At 37.5% G+C, this 21,020-nt stretch overlaps 1 protein-coding gene across 4 annotated transcripts in view; it reads right to left on the bottom strand.

Annotated features, from left to right (window-relative positions):
- Positions 1–21,020, bottom strand: part of LOC121869092 (histone acetyltransferase p300-like) — a 116,557-nt gene that overhangs the window by 21,005 nt on the left and 74,532 nt on the right. For 3 of the 4 annotated variants that reach the window (XM_042370282.1, XM_042370260.1, XM_042370250.1), the window contains exons 7-13: positions 17,291–17,510; positions 12,778–12,846; positions 10,957–12,179; positions 10,036–10,193; positions 9,183–9,263; positions 4,150–4,503; positions 3,076–3,336 (exon numbers count right to left, since the gene is read on the bottom strand). In XM_042370282.1, coding sequence (XP_042226216.1) covers positions 3,076–3,336; positions 4,150–4,503; positions 9,183–9,263; positions 10,036–10,193; positions 10,957–12,179; positions 12,778–12,846; positions 17,291–17,510 — 2,366 coding nt within the window. The remainder of the gene's footprint in view (positions 1–3,075; positions 3,337–4,149; positions 4,504–9,182; positions 9,264–10,035; positions 10,194–10,956; positions 12,180–12,777; positions 12,847–17,290; positions 17,511–21,020) is intronic. The other variant, XM_042370271.1, reaches the window with a different exon arrangement.

A 21,020-nucleotide genomic window follows, 5' to 3' on the forward strand; every position in this document is an offset into this window, starting at 1 on the left:
CTCAAACCAGTCACTTCTGTTACTTGTAATATGTTTCTTCCTCTTGCATCCACTATGAATGCTTCATAACTGTATGTTGGCTAAATACCCCTGTACATTCCTTTCTTTGTCTCTTTTAACAAGTATATATCTGAATTTCACATATCCAAAAAATCACAGGAAACTGAAAGGTCTGAAAAATATCTTGAAAAAAATCTGCAAAATTCACAAACAAGTACTACTCCCAGCCCAGGAGACCAGAAAGGAACAAGGCCCTGGTGCCAGTAGCCCCATCCATCCTATCCCACACCTCCTGGGACTCCTGGGACCATCTATGCTCTGGTATCAGGTGACTTCTATTAATCTCAGGTCTTTTTGCTTGTTTACTAAAAGTGCTATCTCATTTGCTTGTAACACCTCCACCCACAAAAGCCATATCTCTTGAACTATTTCTTAATTATCATTCGTCTTGACCAATGATGAGATCACTTTCTGAGGTGAGAATTGTGGAGATGCATCAACTCCTGGCACCACCACTATCATTCCACACCTAGCAGCTGCCTCTAATGGAAAAAGTGTGGTGTTGTATTGGTGAAGTACGTACTGAAATTATATATTTAATGTTGAATTACAGTACAATATACAGTAAATATTGATTTACAACGGTAAACAGAGTACTGTTATTGCATATACTGTACTGAATGGTCTGTTGTTACCTTTGGAAACTATATAGCGTACTACAGTCGTGTCGCATCTTACGCGCATTTAACTTACGTGCATTCAACTTCAAGTGTTTGGCTTATGGAAAAAAAAAAAGATGCAGTGAGAGTAGGAGTGTTTGGCTGGGGGGAGGTACTTCCACCCTCAGTTGCTGCGTGTAGTTCACTGTGTCAACAGCTCCCCCTCACTGTCTGTGACTCTAGTGTGTACATGTTTAAAGCTAACATTTTCATACAACATGGCCCCCAAATGCTAAGCAACTACTTCATCAACAAAAACAGCGATCTATTCTAATGTTGCAGGAAAAAGTGGATGTGTTAGGCTTATGGCTGCAATGAATCCAGCATTCGTTTGATAAAGATTCGAGAGAATGAAACTCGTCAAGTTATTTCACTGAATGTCCCAATGACTGTTAAAGTGACGAGCCAAGTGTGTGATAAAACTTTAGTGAAGACCGAAAATGCATTAAATTTATGGCTCGAAGATATGAACCATAAATGTGTTCCTATCGACAGAAATGTTTTGCGAGGAAAGGCTCTTAGCCTTTATATACAACTTAAACCTCCCAGTAAAGGGGAACAGGCTTCTCATGAAAAAGAATTCAAAGCTAGCCAAGGATGGCTTAACAGTTTTAAGAAATGCTTCAACCTAAAGAAAATCCAGCTCGCTGGTGAGGCATGCTTCTGCCGCGAAGGCGGCAGCAAAGGTCTTCCCTAAGGAATTAAAAGAAAGTTATAGAAGAAAATGACTATCTTCCAGAACAAGTTTTTAATGCTGACGAGACTGGATTCTCCTGGAAGATGCCCAACCGTACATATTTTTAAAAATAAAAAAGATAAGCCCATGGATTCAAAGCAGCTGCGTGTTTTGCAGAAATGCAGCTAGGCATTTAATAAAGGCAAGCCCTACTTTGCAGGGCTGCAAATCCCTGTGCCCTAAAGGGCAATAACAAAAATCTACTACCTATGTTCTGGCAATCAATGATAGTTCTATTTTCTGTTTTAAGCATTATTCAACTTTTTATGACAAAGCAATAAATACTGCATGGATTGAACTGGCCGCTGTCTCCCTAAACTGAAATAGGGGTAACCAGCCTAGTCACCAGATGCACTATTGATACACTTCACACTACTTCCACACTCATGATCACTGCCCACACAAAATGCACACACACACTTTTCATTTTTCTTATTTTATACTTTTATATTAAAATTTCTCTATTTCTAAGTCACATTAGAGTATCGAAATGAATTTTCCGCAACTTTTAAAGTTTCATTATTTGTAACAACGGCAACATGCATTACCCTCTCCCTCCCTCACACCCTAAAGCAGGGTGAGGAGTGGAAAGACATTTAAATTGCTGCTGTATGGGAACCTCTCTCTCTACTAGTCCTCCCCTTCCCCATGACCCTCCACCTACTCTTCTCTTTCCTCATCCTCCATTCTCACTCTACCCGTTTCCTCCTGCTCCCTCTCCACTCCCACTACCTCACTTCTTCCTCCTCCACCACTTTTCCTCCCTCCTCTCTACCACTCCCATATAACCTCCCCCCTCTCTCTCCTATATATCCCCTCTTTTCTCTCCATCTCAATCTCAACTCCCTCTTCCCCTGCTCTCTCCCCATTTTTCTTCCATCTCCTCCCACCACCCCCCTTTCCCACACACACACACACATGCTCTTCATTTTTTCTTATAGTTTAATATTATATTTTCTTTATTTCTAAACCCCTTTACAGTACAGGTATATTTAACCATGGGCTTATGAGAGATTTAAGGGATTTTCAAGGGCAATTTTGACAATACGTATTTTTGCCTTATGCACCCTCTTTGAAATGTAACTCCCGTTTAAGATGCGACACGACTACACAGTTGGATTAATCTACCAAATTGCAACCACACAGCAAGTAACAATAAATACAACCGCTGGTGTGAGAGCATGTTGTCAATTATATACAGGTGTGATGAACAAATTATTATTATTATAAGTTGTCAAAACTTTTAATTTTGCTTGTAATCATTACAATGTATTTTCATTCTCCTTTTAAAGGTACTGAATAAGGTTTGTCACCTTTGAATCCCATACAGACTTATACTGTAGAATACCTTAAAATTTAATCCCGTTCAAATAATCTCACAAAACCATAAATAAATTTAAGCAAAGGGAGTCTTGGTTCCAGGACTTTTGAATATGTGAATTTCTACTGTATATCTCATTTAGGCCCAGCATATGAAAAATTAAAGTATATAGTTATTGGCACAGCATTGATAAAAAATATCTTATAGCAAAGCAGAAACAATGGTATTTGGAAAAACTAAAAATCTATAAACTGCTTCTCACACCTCAAAGCAAAAAGTTAAAGAATGAGCAAACTCACCCTAACTGTTTCACATAGTCAAGATACCCCAGAAGTATTTCATGGTAGACAGCTGTTCTATATTGTCTTGGTTTGAAGAAATGTACACTGTCCAGATAAGCTAAGTACACTCTTCGAGTATTTGGTACAGGACTGTCAGACCCATACTCTTGTACATGCATACCGAAGAAGCACACATCTTGTCCATCAATATCTTCATATGCAAACAAAGCTTTGGCACGATAAGGAAACTCAGGAGCAAGTTGTTGAGTGTCCACAAATCTGGAAAAATGATAGATTACATATACAGTATTACCTCTCTATACCCAATGAATTCACTATATACCGAACCCACCACTAAACCCCTCCTCAAATATTTAAAATTTACTGTCATAATAATAATTTTATTTTACCATCTTTCAAAAGGGAAATCTTAGTTTTTGGTGCCACTGTGTTGTGCCTTTTATGCACTAGTATTCAGACCATGGAATTGATATTTTTACATTAATTTCATAAATCTGGCTTTCATATAAGGTAAAATAAATAATAATAATAAAAATATAAACTTATTTTTTACTTCTAATAAAAAATAAATAAATAAATAAAATCCAAAAAGTCTTCCCCCAGAAGATGCAATCAAATTGTTGCCACAACTGATACTTTTGCAACTTTTGGTGTAAATTATAATGAACTGAAGGGAAAAAATATTTGTTCATATATATGCTACAAATATTTTCAAACTGTATTGTAATGAGTAGTTAACATTTTTTTTAAAGAGAGTGGTAATTTTGGTTTTCTTATACCTGTAGCATACAAATCATAAAACCTATGATTATATAAACCTCAATGACTGTGTGGGTGTGTAGTGGAGATGATGTGGATGTTTCGTGGATATGTGGTGGGTGGGTGGGAGGGGGGTGTGTGTGTGTGTGAAAGGAGTTCTTCAATGATAACCTATTGCAAATTGCTTTTTTGTAAATTGGATCACATTCTTAACCTCCATTACAAAATGTGGAAAAAAATATAAAAAACTTCTCAATACATTCATTATGGCAACACATTCAAAACTTACAATTCAACAGACTTCTCTCTTACCTGGTCTTCATGCCTCCTTTGACTTCAACAATTTTATCTGTAGAAGAGACAACCCTGATGTAAACTTCACCAGCACCAGCCTCCTTTTTCTTTAGGAAGTTGTTGACCCGAGTTTCTAAGAAATTACTCAGTTTTGTAGTTGGCAGTTTCTTGGAGGTAAACTTGTTCTCTTTACGTAGTGAGTTGTTTTTTTTCTTGAGACAACCATCACAGACAAAGCCCTGTGGCCAGATGGCCTCCATGTACAGCACACATATCTGGTGCTGTTTTCGACCACATTCAAGGCACTCCACAAGAGGCTCCAAGTCCAGGGCATCATTTTTCATCTCCGTAAACTGGGATTTCTTGATCATTCTAAAAAAAAAAAAAAAAAAAATATATATATATATATATATATATACATATATAGCCTATATATACAGTATATATAAACTAACATTAATATATTTATTACATCCGTTAAAAAATTAATTGTACAGTAGGCTCTCGCCAATAACGACTTCCACAATAACGGTAAGTTACAATAGATACCCATTTTCGATAATAACGTCTGGATTCTCATGAATAATGGAGATTTCGCGGGAAGCGTCGGAGTGCATCAAAGATAGCGTTTGTTTGTCGCCATGTTGATGACGTAGTTGTCCTCTCCACCTCACTCTCACACACGCTCCGTGGAATACAGCGCTGCGCCCATGTGTGAGATTTTCACCTCTATAACCAGTGGTTGCAAGGGTCGGTGAACAATAATGCATTTGTGACTGTGGGGGCTAGGGGAGGTGGTGGAGGGAGTGATTTGCTACCTGAATTCCCGGGAACTTTTAAAGTGAATGAGAAAAAAGACCCCAAAGCTAAGAGACAAAGCCACACGAAGCAAGCCTACTCAGTCAAGGATAAAGAATAGATTGTTGAGCTCATTGAAAGTGGTGCACGGAACATTAATATTGTGAGGAATTGAACTGTCCTGAGTCTACAGTGAGAAATATTAAGAGGAACTTAGAGGAGACAAGGAAGAGTATTGTGCTGGCTAAGAAATATTTCGGTAGTGATGGAAATGCGAGGCGAGCTATGAATGATAAAAGTGATAGAAACAGATTGTTAGTGATAACAGAGCATTTTCTTGTGAAATGGTTGGCTTGTAGAATGAAAGACAGTGCAAGTGTTAGCGGCCCTCAGATACGGAACAATCATCACACCAAGCACCTCAAAAATTCCCCCAAACTAAGTGTTATATTACTCAAACTCTTTATTTTGATGATTGAATAACAATTCTTTTTATTTCTGCAAACAATAAGTGTTATGCAGGGCTTCTAAGGGGAAAAATTGGGCGAAATTCTTGGGGCGGCAGCACCAATAAACTGTTTTTACATGTATTTTAATGTGACACAAATAACGTTTTCGCTAATAACGGCGTTTTTCAGGCAACTATTAGAAGTTATTGGTGAGAGCCTACTGTATTAGGATACGATACCGCTTGTAAATTCATAATAATATATATACCAACCATGGTTTAGATTTCAGACCGTTTTGAAGCTTCTAATTGTCATGAAATACTCGGTAGGCAATCCTCTATTGGCAAGACCATGGCCCAGATTTTCTGAGAAGCTAAAGGAATTCTGTTGAATAACCACTTGCCATAAAAAATAATGAACACCAGTAACAATTGAACTGGCCACATCTGAAAACTGCATGGAGTCATCCAGGAGGAATGATGAATAATGCTGACAAGAGGTGTATTCATGCTTCACAATTGCACACCAAGTCCACAAATGTCTATTTACAACTGTGATTTCAAGCAGCTCAACCATCCTCCCAACACCCCAGATCTGGCCCTAATCAATTATTATGTTTTTAAACCTGAAGATCCACTTTCAGGATGAAGAGCCAAAGGAGATTACAGCACCTGTACAGCAGTCCCAAGACTTCTATAAGAGGGACACAATGAGTGTACTGAAATAAGGGGAGACTACATTGAAAAACAAGAGTATGATTTGCCTTTTCATCAATATCCAGTTTGAAAAATCTTTATGATCACCCATCATATCTGAAGCAAGCACATTTGAATCAATTGGGTATATATGAGCAAATGAGATTTCAAAAGAAAAATCTTAGGCCCTCCCATATGCCCCCTGTAAATTTATAAGTGTTTGGCTGTGGCAATCATGAGTGAAACCCACCTGAACACTGACTATAGAAGCAACTAGACAATAGGGAAAGCATTGAGACATCACTGGGAATGTAGAATGCAGGAAATTTTCTGGTAAGGTCATTATTATAGTGCTTTTTTTTTCTTACCTGAATGAAGATGAAATACCCCAACACTATACCCAGCCCACAAATGATGGTAGTATTCCAACTAGGAGCACACATGGCTTACATTAAAATCTGATTGGTGGACTGAATGTGTGGGGAATGACATCTGTTTGCAGTATTAATTTATATTTCAAGTCTTTGCTTAATGTTGAGGTGAAGGAAACCGAGCAATAATTTAGAGGGTTGGATTTTTCACCTTTCTTTGGGGTTGGGTGAATTGTTAGCAGCTTTCCATTTAGAGGAGAACTCTGAAGTGCAATGAGATAGCATTAAAAGTTTGAGCAGAAGAGGATTTCTTTTCTTTTAGTACAAATGGGGGAATTTCATCTGAGCCATAAGCCTTGTCAATTTTTAAAATGCATACATATCCACTATAGGAATCACTCCAAAAAAGCAACATACAGTATTTAAGAAAAGGGTTTTTCACTTGTTAACATAAATGAATGAATGTCTCTCTCTCTCTCCTAGAGAGAGAGAGAGAGAGAGAGAGATCCCATAATGGATTTTTCTTCATACCTCGAGATAGAAATGGAGGTACAAATTGGTAAATGCTGTGTACCTAGAATGGGTATTGAAATATAGTTAAGTTTCAAAACCTTTGACAATCCATTCATAATTATCTGTAGGGTTGTCTCCCATACTTGATCATACGCTTTCCTCTTCCTCCAACAATGTTCAGTACCCAGTTCCATCACTACTCATGTCAAATTATAAAGTGAATCAAAGCCTCCTCAGGTGAACTGGGAGGTTTGTAATGCTGGAGTTCACTTTCTTTAACTTTGTTGTTGATCAAAAGCATCCATCCACACTAAAGATCACTTTAAGGGTCACCCATCTGACCATAGACAAAAACTGCTTTATATAGCTCTTAAGATCTCAAAGTGAAATAGTTTCCACAACAACAGCATCTCTACATGCAACCTTTATAGATTGGTTGAGGCTAAATATCACTAATCTCAAGAAGGATTTAAGCTCTAAATAAATTAATGCTTTCACTTCACCTTGAAATATCTCTAATGTGAAAGAGTGCCCCAGAAAAAGAAACACTGTTACACAGCAAAACTAGCAATCTAAAACAACTACAGTAGATGTAAAACTACCTGTAGACTTTGTCTTATTCACAAAAAATCCTGCTCTACCAAGAATACTCATACTCACCCCTGTATCTCTTTAAGCTGTATCTCTGGATGAACTATGAACCAAACAATTACATAGGTAGATGATGGAGTATCTCCTTTCTTATGGATAACTTCAAACAGGGATCCATACAATTTCCTAAATATCCCCGAACCAATTCACTCCAAAAGAAAGGAATTATATCACATTACTACCTGGAAATTTAACCACACAATGCAGAGTGGTGTCATTCTAATTAAAAATGGATACATTCCTCCACTTAGGGATTCCAAAAACACTAAGTTTGATCAATAAATAACATGTTCAACCATTATGTCTTCCACTAAGTCCCAAAGGACTTATTGATTATTCTTTATTTGAAATCCTCTAAGTGCCTGAATCTCTCCATTAGCCCAGGGAGAATCTGTCCTAAAATTCTAGAATGAGAAAGTCTACCAAACTGGGATTAACACAGTTCCATTCTTCTTGAGAGGCAGAAGTTCTTACCACTCTACTCCCTAACCAAAAAAAAAAAAAAAAAAAAACTACCCCCTGTAGTCTAATTCTCTTATGAGAATGGGCCACAATTCTCAAGCTTTGAGATAAAGTTACAGTCTAAAACAACTCACCTCTTCAAAATCAAGAAACATTAATCTGCAACTAAGTACAGTACAGTATTGTAGAATTTATTTGCAAATAAGCACTTAGTACTGTACATTTCTAAATCTTCCAAAGCCTTACAACATTTAACACTATAAAGGTTAACAATCAGCAGTATAATTGATATAAATATCAAAATAAGCATAACACTGTAAGTTATACCAGACCATATGGTTACAAGTCTAACTGCTTGTTTCTCCAATGAGCACATTTTCTACACATATAACAAATCTATGTCCCTAAGAGGTCTGGAGCTACCTATCAAAATACAGTATTTCCTTTCTTTACTTAGTAACATCATCGTTTGGGTGTACCTAAGATTCAGCAAGTTACAGGGGGATTTCGAAGTTTACCCCCTCTTAAAAATATATTCATTAACCTACCCAACCTACCTGTGCTTGTTGACACACTCCAAGAAAGTTTTACAAATGTTGAAACCATAAAATCAACCCCTTTTGGTTATCCAGTTCATTGAGCCAGTTCATCCAGAAACAATGGACCTTGCATTTGAAGGCTAAAATAAAATCTGCATCGAGTTACATGTTTGTGAGTACTCAATTGTACTGTACTGTATTGTACTGTGCTATGGTAACAAATTATAGTGCAAAAGCCAGCCACCTTCTGGCACACCAGCATATAACTGGCTAGGGTAGTCAAAAGTAAACCTTACAAATCAATAAATGTAAGAGCAAAATTTCCTTACCTTAACAAGATCATCATCTATGGTAAACTTGGCTAATATATCTCTTAAGTGCCCTAAAAACAAGTAGCTACATCTTCTTGTCCCTTAAGGGATGGGTAAGGCAATAATACCTTATTTAAAGAGGCTACTTTGTGGACATCCTGACACACAGCAAAATGTATGGAAAATTAGGTTCAGTGAACAATGGCCTTATGGTATGTATATATATTCAAAGTGTAAGAATACAATGTTTCCAAATACTCACAGTGCTGGTTGAGATGGGTCATCTCCTAATGTTATGCTGTCTCCCTGGATGTCATTAAAACATCTATAACAGTATGTATATCTGAAAATAAAACAAAAAGTCATTTCCTGTACAGTATTTATTACAATCAAACTTTCTGTACAAGCCACCTGTTCTAAATGTTAAGCTCTATAACTTCAATGTATCGTCAAAAATTATTAATAAAATAATATAAAACAAACTACCATAATAGAAAATTTTTATTATAATGGAGAAGGTGAAACTGGTTGAGTAAGCTTAAACCTTTCATCGGCTGAAGACACCAATTGTGCCACTACACGGACCGCTAGAAGAGAGATGTCTCCCATGACCCTGAACGCTCAAACTGGCACATAAGATATTATCTTTCCATACTCATTTTCAGCCATCCCATATCATTTGAACTGTTTTCTTCTTTTATCACTTAGTCAGATAGTTTATCTTATAACTCAATAAAAAAGGAAAAAATTACATAATTTTACCTGTAAATGGCAAATGAAAAAAAAATAAATTAAAATAAAAGAAAGGAAATCTAAGCATTTTGGGTGATGCAATTTGAGTCATCATCCTATCTAACAGTGACATAAAAAAAAAAGGATATCAGGGAATGGCAGAGACTGTATAGTTTCCATGTAATAAAGAAAAATGTGATGAGTATTTGTAAAAATCACAAAAGAATGAATCTGCATTTTAACTAAGGATGGAAAACAAAGAGACAAGAGGGGAAGGAAACCTCCTTGGTTTACATGAGTAGGTCTGTTAGTTTTGACATGCAATTACTCCCCCCAGGAAGAATTATATAACATATCCAGCAACATAAAATCTATAAACATACCTATTCTGGTAGCTGAAGTATTTGGCATCACGAGGAATAGTGCAGAGCTGTTTACCATAGCAACACAGCACCTGGGGGTTGAAGGTATATTTGCGACCACAACAGTACCCCAACTGCTGCATGACCGGATCTATCTCTGCTTCAAATACTTCTGCAAGCTGTTGAGATAAAATTCATTCATAAGTAAATCAAATGGAACACCTCTAGAAAACCCATAGCACACCCGTGAAAGCAAATTGGCAAGTTGTTATTATTTATATTTAATTTTTTGGAACAATTCATCAGCTGCAATGAGACTTTGTACTGTTTTATTGATCCAATATGTGACCAGAATGTATAAGGCTTTTAACAAGGTATATTGTCTTACGATAAGGGTAGATAATACAGATGTAAGTGATAATAGGTTCAAGGCAAACTGTTAGGGGAAGGTCTCTGAACAGTGAACGTAAATATAAACCAACTATGGGGATTATAAGAGATGGTATTTATGATATTAATGTCGCCTCAACAATTCATGATGAATTTTGCAAGCTTGCATGAATTAGAAATTTTTTTGAAGGAAATATTAATGAAAATGTCTTACGGTGTACTTCCTAACAAAACTCATCTTAAATTTGAAGTTTTAAGCATTCCTTGGTATATTCCATTGACTCAACATTTCTTACTCTGCTTGGTTCTCCTTATTTCTATATGCCCTTTCATGCATCTTCTTCCATTTTTAATACAACATTCACTCTGCAAGTGCATATAATCTCTTTGAAGTGTATTTTTAAACCCTTCTTCATCATTCCCATCTCTCTCATTTTCATTATTCAGCACCTGCACCTTGGAGAAGATTACAGAAACCTAATTGTACTATCGTCAATTTTTGGCTTAAAGTGCTTAGAGTATAAAGTACATTTACTATACACCAAAACTTACCTTTGTGCAATATCTGTAGACACGTGAGGTTTTCCTATTGTAGATCCACGCATTGTCAAACATCAGCCAAACGTCATCCACGTAATCCCAGGGGTCGATGTACTGTCCCGTGTCTAACTTCCGCTTGATAGTAGATAAATCCATAGGTTTCTTAATAATATCGAAATAATCTGGTATCCCAAGAGCCTGTGGGTCAACAGGCTGACGGAAAGGAATAGATTCAGGATCCTGACGATATAATTTTTCTAACGTGGGAACCAGATGTTGCCGTAACTCGTCGGGTTTGAACAAAGGGGCCCGATCTTTGGTGGAAGCTGCAGAAACAATGGGAGCCGGCTTGGGTGGTGGTGGTGCAGGTCTTCTGGGCGTTATTCCACTAATGGCTGGTTTATCACCCTTGCTATTGATTCCTTTGTTGGCTCCATCATTAGAGTTACTAGATTCACTTGGAGTACGAGCCGCTGGACTCTTAGGCTCTTCCTTTATAAATGGTTCTTGTTTTACATTACCTTCTTCTGGGGCAGTAGTAACTTCCATAGGTTCTGCTTTAGGTTCAATTTTAATCTCTTTCCCATCTGGTTCTTCTGGTTCACTTTTAATTTCTGGAGGTTCAGTTTTTACCTGAATTTTACATGGTTTAATATCGGATTTATCATCTGTCATTTCTGCTGGAGTAGATTGATTGCCCATTGCATTATCTTTAGTATGAATGGACGTAGGTACAACTGTATTCTCACTGTTAGCATTTGTGGTTATCAAATTAGGCTGCGAAGTAGGCGGGAAGGTATTTTCACTGGTTGAGGTATTAGCCATAGAGCTTGGAGTAGAAGACTGAGAAGCCAAGCTCATAGGAATACCCAAAGTTGCTGCAACTGAAGACACAGGTATGGCTGGAGAGGTACGGTTAGACATCTGGTTCATGACAGATGTATCATTAGGAGTGCTATAAGGTGGAGGAGGAATACTGGGTCTAGGCCCAGGCATCATATCCACATGGGAAACAGTGCCTGGGAATTGACCTGAAGAATTAACGATGGTGTTGTTACTACTAGCGGTGGTGGTGGTGATAGGCCCACTAATAGGAGGACCTATTACCATCTGATTACTAGATTGGCAGATTGAAGTAGGCTGAGATACTTGGTTGTTAGCCATGGGATGATTGGTAGTGATCAGATTCCCTGATGGGTGTGTTGGTCGGGGACCTGTGGGACGGGCTACCATTCCTGCAAAAAGAAAGAAAGAAAAATTAGTGCAATATACTGTACAATATTTTCTCGATTTAAGGAACTCAATTCAAGCCACCCCTTTCCATTAAATAGAAATTTCCACTAAATCGAACTTCCGTTGTTTCCGCTCGATTTAGCAAGCTACAGTATACTCTCGATTTAATGGAACCGATATAACAAACTCTTGCTTTAGCAAGAAGCTTTTTTTTTCGGCCCAATCAAGTGATTTAGTTCGTTAACCCCTATGCCCTGGTTGACGTTCCGGAACGTTCATCTAGGGTGCCCCGGTTGACGTTCCGGAACGCGCGCCTTTTCGCGCCATTGTTTGAATGCCCAGCGCGGATTATAAGGTTCCAGAATGACTATTTGGTGGTCACACTACACGCAGGGTAGTGTGGGTGGGCTCAGTATGGTTCGTACGCACTAGCTTGTCGCCATGGAGTGGCATCCCTCATGTTGTATCAAAGTAATACAATATTGCTAAAAGTAGTGTAGTTGTATTGTTGTGTAGTATTACTGGAAAATAATGCTATGATTATGTTATAATGTATTTATTTGTGGAATTATTATTCCGATAATTATTTCTATGCCTTACTTGCTCTCCCAAACACAAAGACATCCAGACAGCCTGGCGACAGACTGCGTGTGTCGCTGAGCACTTTTTCTGAAAAACAATGCAAATAAAATAAATTCTAAATGAATTATTTATAAGAAATAAGTATTATGATCAGTAAATATATGCATTATTGGCCATCCCGGACACAAAAGCAAGCAGAAAATGGCTGCTAAGTGTGTACGTGACCACGAGCACTTGCTGTCAAACAAGCTGTCCCCTTTCCCTCGCCACTGTGGCCCCAGGGAAGTTTCTAGAGGGTCAATACACCCAGTCCTCGCTTAACGTCGTGGTTACGTTCAAATAAAATACAACATCAACAAAATCAACGTAAACGGAATCAATTTTCCCCATAAACAGATAAAATACGCTAGTTACATTCCCCAGTCTCCCTTTGCCCCATAAAGTTTATTACATACACAAATTCAATGTAATTTTTATAGAAAATATATACTAAACATCCAAAAAGATAAATAAACTAAATTAATGTTTAATTAATAAGATAATACCATCATTTTGCATTGTACTCACTGATGGGAAAAGGTGGAGCGAGTGTGTGGTGGGTAGTGGAGAGGAGGAGGGTGGTGAGTCACTGAGACCCGGCGGGGTTCCCCCTTGGCTAGCATCACTAACACTTGATGGATGCTTGGGAGCCATTTCGAAGGGTTACAGTACAGTATTTATAGCAAAAACACTAAAGCACACACGTACGCTGTGGAAGTTTAACAAAGACTGGGGAGAAAATGCTTGGGGACGCTGTGATGCTCCGCGGGAGAGACATAGCGCACCAAGATAAGAGAGGGTGGCACGCCATACAAAGTAGTCCGTGTTGGGTGACAACTTTATATAACGAATCGGTCGGGTCGTAAAACAACGTTGTCAGAATCATGGGTATCTTAAGAGTAGCAACGTTAAAACTAAACAACATTGTTTGGGACAACGTTAAGTGAGGACTGGGTGTGTATAATTTTTTTTACTTTTTTTTTTGTTTTATCATTTAAAAAGGTTGAAAATTATTTTTGGAAAAGATGATTTACCCCGCGTTGGAAGTACAACCAGCAGCACCCTAGCCCGGGATGTAGGGGTTAAATCGAGATAATTCTTCTAATACGCTCACGGAGACACCTCAGACACGTGATACAGTGAAACCTACTTCAACTTTTGGCGATTGTAGTAAATGTATAAAAATGATAAATAATGATATAAACCAATTACAGGTGCTGCTCTACTTAAGAACATTCAACTCACAAACTTTCAGATACAAACATCATCACTGAGGGGGGTTACCTGCCAGAACAGGTGTTTAATGTGGATGAGACTGGATTATTGTGAAGAAAATTCCAGATAGAACAAACATTACCTAGGAGAAGAGTGAGCCAGGTTTTAAGGCTGTATTAAAGGGTATAACTGTACTAAATATCCATAATCTTTTCATTTTTTACAATATGTTTGGTATCTACAAGAGTAAAGTTGGACTTACAAACAAGCCTCAGGAACGTAACTCATTCGTAAGTAGAGGAGCACCTGTACTGGGAAATCTGAGAAAATGGTGAGAAAATCACTCTAAACCCCTCTGCTCTGCGCCTGAGGACAAAGGTTCCTGGCGTTACGAAAGACTGCACCATGTTTAGCCGCATCCTCACATGGATGGTGCATGGGTGGAAAGACCAACCGCTTGGGTAACGCTGGATTTTTCTGCCCTGGGTCTATTTATAATTACTGTGCAAATATAAATACTTCTTTAAATGTACATGTTTACTAGCTGATCACTAGTAAACAGACCATTTCACGTCACATAGTTTTAGCTGTGTTGATTTACGAGTGTTTGTTTTAACATAATACTACAAAAAAAACAATGTTTTGTTTATTCTAGGAGATGAGCGGAGGTGCATCTGGGTAGACTCTCAGTCTTTTTAGTATTTTGTGTTTCTCTCAAGTACCAAACTGAATTATTCCATTGAAACAACACTTCGATTTAGTACGAATTCGGTTTAAAGCGACCTCTCTTGGAACGTATCTTGTGTTATATCGATGTTCTACTGTACAGTAATAAATCAATGTAACTCTGAGCTGTGCAAACAAGGTGGGAGTCAGGTGGTCAGGTGGCAAGGCAGTAGGTGAGGTGACAGGCCAAGACACATACACAGCACACACATTAACAGCACTACTAAACCATTGTCTCAAAATTGATACATGATGGCTCAATTTGGCTACATCTATACTCAGACAACTGATCAGCGAACAAATCAGGACAAATGGAGATGCATTATACACCAGTGATGTCATGAAGCTTCGCAACTGCAACCACACTGTATAAATTATCACAATCTGTACTCAAATGTTTGAACCTTTTCTATTTAAAGGATCAGTTTCAAGTGATAACTCCATTGATGTTAGTTACCCTGTCCAAATTTTGAGGGATGCTGGTGCGTTACACAGTATAATGGAAAGCGGGTCAATACTGTTCATTCAGGATGCTTATACTGGTGAACATGTCGTCCTTCAGGGTATTTTTTAGTCAGATCTGGTTAATCAGTATGTGACAGTTGCTTGGCAATGATGTTGCAGGAAAACTTGTTGTGCCCAACCCTATAGTTCGTTTAATTCCATCACTCGTAAGCCCTACTGAACAACTAGAGAAGGATTACCCTAACCTTTTTCCCAGTTGTGAGGTGACATGAAGCATGATTGTCCAGACTACAGTACATGAATTCCCTAATGTTGACGTGAGCTGTGTCAGTGATTCAGATAACTGTGGATTGGGTATTAGTAAATTGCTCAAGGTTTATGACCCTTCCAATGATAGAGAAATTCAGAATATTACCCTAACACAAGACAATCTCATAAAAGCTCAACAGGAAGATAAAGAACTTGTTCACTGTCTCAGTCTTGCTGTTGATGAAAATGAGGCACCGGGTGGACCATGTTATTTAAATAATTATCTACTCATGAAGAAGTATAGGCCCATTGATACTTCTGCAGATGACAAAAGTACCCGAGTTCACCAGTGATTCCTACTTTATGTAGGCATAATGTACTCAGTACTGCACATGATTTTCCTGGAGGTCATTTAGGTATAAATGAGACAAAATAGCTAATGAGGCATTTCTTCTGGCCTGGGATGAGAAAGGACATGTCAAATTTCTGTTGCAAATGTCAGTTGTCAGATGGTGGGTTAACCTAATAATGTTATTCCCCCTGCACCCCTGAAACCAATTCCTGTTGTTCATGAACCTTTTAGTCACATAATTATCGACTGTGCCGGGCCTCTCCCCAAGACAAAAACTGGAAGTCAATACCTTTTAACTATTATGTGTGCATCATCTTTTAACTATTATATGTGCATCAACCCAATATCCTGAAACTGCTCTTTTGAGAAACCTTTCTGCAAAGATCAATGTTAAAGATCTCATTAAGTTTTCACCAAGTACGGAATTCCTCGTAGCATTCAATCTGATCAGGGATCCAATTTCACATCCGGTCTGTTTCAACAGGTGATGAATGAGCTAAAAGTGAAACAGTATCTTGCCACAGCCTACCACCCTGAATCACAAGGTGTTTTAGAGGGGTTCCATCAAACTCTCAAGGGAATGTTTAAGAAATATTGTACAGAAGAGGATAAAGAGTGGGGTGAAGGTGTTTACTTAATGCTCTTTTGCCTTCTGCAAGAGTAAACAGGAGTCTTTGGGATATTTCCCTTTTCAATATATATTTAGACACAAAGTCAAGAGGACCACTCAAAATGTTGAAAGAAAGTTGGTTGACAGAAAGGGAAAGTATGCCACTACTTAAATACTAAATCAAGCTTGATTCCGTTAAATTAAACACCAAATGTGCCGCTTTGGGTTTGTTTTCATCTGCTCGATCTGTGTCCTGCCACCATTGTTCACTGCTACCTCTCGGTCTACATCTAGGTCAAATAATTACTGTGCTTAGAAATCATGTCCAAAGTCTCTCAGAAGTCTCAGAAAGGAAGTGGTGAGGGGGAGAAAGCCAAAAAAAGGCAGCTATCAATTAGAAAAAAGTTTTGAAATTATAGAAAAATTTGAAAACAAACACTGAACCCCCCCTAGTTTAAGGTAATCCACAAATGATGTTTCTATGTACATATCATGTCTGAGGTGTCTCTGTAGGTGTGAGCGTATTAACGGAATTAATCTTGATTTAGCGAACTAGTTCACTAAATTGAGTGAAAAATATCGGAAAAAAATCCTTCCACTAAATCGAGACTTCGATACATCGGATTCCGTTAAAACAAAAGTACACTGTACAGTATATCAAAAGAACTATGAAGAAAACTATTGTATTTGTATTTCAATGAGTGAAATTAACATTTTAACTGAAATACAATAGAAAAGTAAAACATTGCAAGATATTACATTTTGAAGTATTAAGTATTTAAAAAATAATGCATAATTTATTCAATGCCAGCCATCCTGCAATAAACAAGTAAACAAACAAGTAAATGCTGAGCAGGGACTGTCAACTAACTTACCCATGGCTGTAGCTCCTGAAGTTGTAGGGGTGAGGATCTGACCAGGGGCAACAATTGGTCCTGAGGGCACAACTCCTGGAGAGGGACCAGGAGGACCAGGAGGGCCTGGGGGTCCAGGAGCTCCATCCCGCGGAGTCGTCTGTTTCCTCTGTAGGCGTTTCTCCTCCAGCTCTTTCTGAATTTTGTAAATCTTCTCGGCCAATAGATGGTAATACTCAGGCTGAAGGAAAGGCAAATAAAGTATTTTCTTGAAAAATAAGGAAACAGTACAATTCCTTTTACTTATTAAAACAATAATTCTGAACTTATAATAGCCAATCATGAAATCTGATTCGTCCACAAATCCCCTTCCCTGATAGAACCTGTAGCTGGGCATAATAAAAAATTTCAAATTATGAAGTTCAGTGCGCTTAAACATCCCCTAATTACTCAACCTGGATGTTATAGTATGTAACCCAAACATCCCCACTTTCTACCATAATCTTGGCCTAAAATGGATGGAATTTTGTGCTACAAGTGTTCCCTGGAGATAAAAAACTTGTTTGCAGGACTAATCAGCACACACACCAGATCAAAAGTTATCGGTCTGACATATTGTTAGTGATTATGTTGTCTTGGATTTAATTCCTACTGAATTATGCCACAAAACTCAGAAAAGAGAACGGGTGTCTGAATTGCCTGGGTACAACCATTTCTGGCTTACACTCTGTCAGTTAATTTTTCATAATCCCAAGTCACCTAGCCAAGAGAGAGGTGGTACTTCCCATAAGCTCTATGATTAGTTAGAGTAAAATAATTGTCCCAGTCTTCAAGTTGAAAACACACATTAAGCTCCCAACCTTCCCTTACCATCAAGTCCTAGGATTACCTTTGATCTTAAGTTTTTGATAATTACTGCCTCATAATATTTGACCATGACAGTGCTTTAGAGACAAGATAGGAAAAATTATGTCTGATGCATCATGCACTGTACAGGTCAGTTGGAAAGGAGAAAGGTCACAACAGAAGAGACCAGGCTGCCTTATCAGTACATACCTTGTTCACACTCTCTATTCCCCTAATCCCCTCCCCCATTCTCTCCTTAATATACCATTCCTTCGGTCCCTCCCATTATTTAAGTGATCACTGTCTACCCAGGGTACATTGTACATCTTATTTTTCATCATCTGCATCATTCTTACAGGTCATAACAGCTTGGCAAGCCTCTTTTTATCCACTTCACCACTCACAATTTACACCATTTTCAATTTCCTAAAAAATCAAAACTTAACTCTTCCACACAGTAATATTTCTATTAGCCAGAATCCCTCAAATCCGGAAATCTCCGATAGCCAGAATTGACATTTTCTCAGAAAATCGTTCACAAAGCCTCGGAAAAAAATTTCCAGGGGGCACATTTTCCAGAAAATTCAGAGAAAATTTTTCCAGTGCAGTACTTGGAAAATTCCAGGGATGAGGGATTTTTTCCAGCTTTGAGAGTCATCTCGTTTCCCGGAAATCTCTCATTCCCAGAAGTGCTCTGCACCAATTGTTCCGGCTAATGGAGATATCACTACACTCCTCTGCATTCCTATCTCCTCCACTATGTCTTTTCTACGGATACACTCTTTTGGCAAGGTTTTTCTTCATGGTTCTCTTTTACTTGCCATTGCTTCTTTTTCTGTGCATTACCCCAACATTCTGAATTCATTTCTTCTCAGACAGGTTCAACAGCCTCACTTACGATTAAACCATTACAGCTAACCCCCCACTTTACTTGCACCTCCTTTGTCTTTTCTCATTCTCTCTTTTTTGTAAACTTTTCTTATATCCATTATGAGTTTTGTAAATAACAGGTAGTGGTATAATATTTTTTTTTTTCAATCCTCTTAATTAGTTTTGCATTCTTCTTGGACTTCTTAATCCGCTCAACTACTACTATGCATGATCTACAATCCAAAATTCAAATTCCAGAAAATCTCAAATCTGTACAGTATGCCCACACATTCAATTGTTTCTCCAGAATGGCTAGTGACCATTTGGATCCATGCTTTGCTCACTTAATATGCAATGTGGTTTTTCACTCTAATTCTGAATAATGGTGTAAGCAAGAAGCAACACGAAAAAATGTTTCAAGTTTTATGCTTACGAGTAGTTTAAATACTGTATATACTCGTGTATAGTTCGAGCTTTTAAGACCAAATTTTTAGGCAAAAAATTGGGGGTCGTCCTATACATGCGTAATAGTTTTGTTAGGTTGAACCCGTGCATGATGGGAAGGGCGAGGAGCAACTTTTAGCTTCAGACATGAAAAATATTTACCATTTACTGCCAGTAAACAATGGAAACGTAAAATATGTACCAATTAGTAATTGAAAAGTTGTGCAGTTCCTTCAGCAAATGAAGCTCACCAACTTACAATAGGCTAAATTACCTTACAACGTGCTTTCAGTAGTGTATGTTGAAGTTCTTAGCACAGGCTAACTTATCATATCATATACGGTATCACAGTTCTCATTGATCTACAAAAAATACCGGTAATAAAAACCTTTTCGATATTTCACACTTAACATAATACCCGGTAATCTACTTCAACCTCCCATTGTTTACAACGACACATGACGCGCCACCAGCTGTTGAGTATGAGCTAGACGGTACACGTGTTTTTTGAATCGTTTTCAGTTAAAAAACTGTTACATCACATGTATATTTTACCTTAACTGTGCCTGAATGAATATATTCTCGGAAATAAATAGTAGTTTTGCTGAAACGTGATATATTTTAATGTAAAATAGGATAAAATACATGACGAAAACAAAAGATTTTACCTAACCTTCCGATGTTCAAGAGAAGTTACTCGTTTTTAAATAGTTTTTGGTTAAAATATTGTTATATTACAATGGTATTCTATTCATACTGTGCTTGATATAATGCATTCACGGAAATGTAATATTTTTGCTGAAATGATGTACGTATTACAGTGGAAAGTGGGATAAAATCGTGACGAAAACAATGACTTGCTTTCTTTCGTTCAAAAGATGTTACCGTAATCGCTTTTCGAATGGTTTTCAGTTTAAAAACTGTTGTATTACGATAATATTCTATCCTAATTGACTTGAATAAATACTACGATACCATATTTCTGAATATTTTCATTAAAATCCATCAAAATCATTTTCCTTGTCATCGTCTGCAGTGCCAAACAGCTTCTCCCAGTCCTCTCCTTGAACAGGACTAAAGGGTAAGTGTTTTTCGAATCGTTTTCAGTTAAAAAACTATTACATCACACGTATATTTTACCTAAACTGCGCCTGAATGAATATATTCTCGGAAATAAATAGTAGTTTGCTGAAACGTGATGTATTTCAATGTAAAATAGGATAAAATACATGACGAAAACAAAAGACTTTACCTAAGCTTCTGTTCTTGAGATGTTACTCGTTTTTTTAATAGTTTTCGGTTAAAATTCTGTTATATTACAATGATATTCTATTCATACTGTGCTTGATAGAATACATTCACGGAAATGTAATATTTTTGCTGAAATTACATACGTATTACAGTGGAAAGTGGGATAAAATCGTGACGAAAACAATGACTTTCGCTTTCTTTCATTCAAAAGATGTTACCATAATCGCTTTTCGAATGGTTTAGTTAAAAAACTGTTGTATTACAATTATATTCCCTCCTAATTGACTTGAATAAATACTTGAATGGAATTATACAATATTTTTGTTGAAACTACCCGCGT

Source organism: Homarus americanus, unplaced genomic scaffold (assembly GCF_018991925.1).
Source record: "Homarus americanus isolate GMGI-L3 unplaced genomic scaffold, GMGI_Hamer_2.0 scaffold32583, whole genome shotgun sequence".
NCBI classification, from domain to species: domain Eukaryota; kingdom Metazoa; phylum Arthropoda; class Malacostraca; order Decapoda; family Nephropidae; genus Homarus; species Homarus americanus.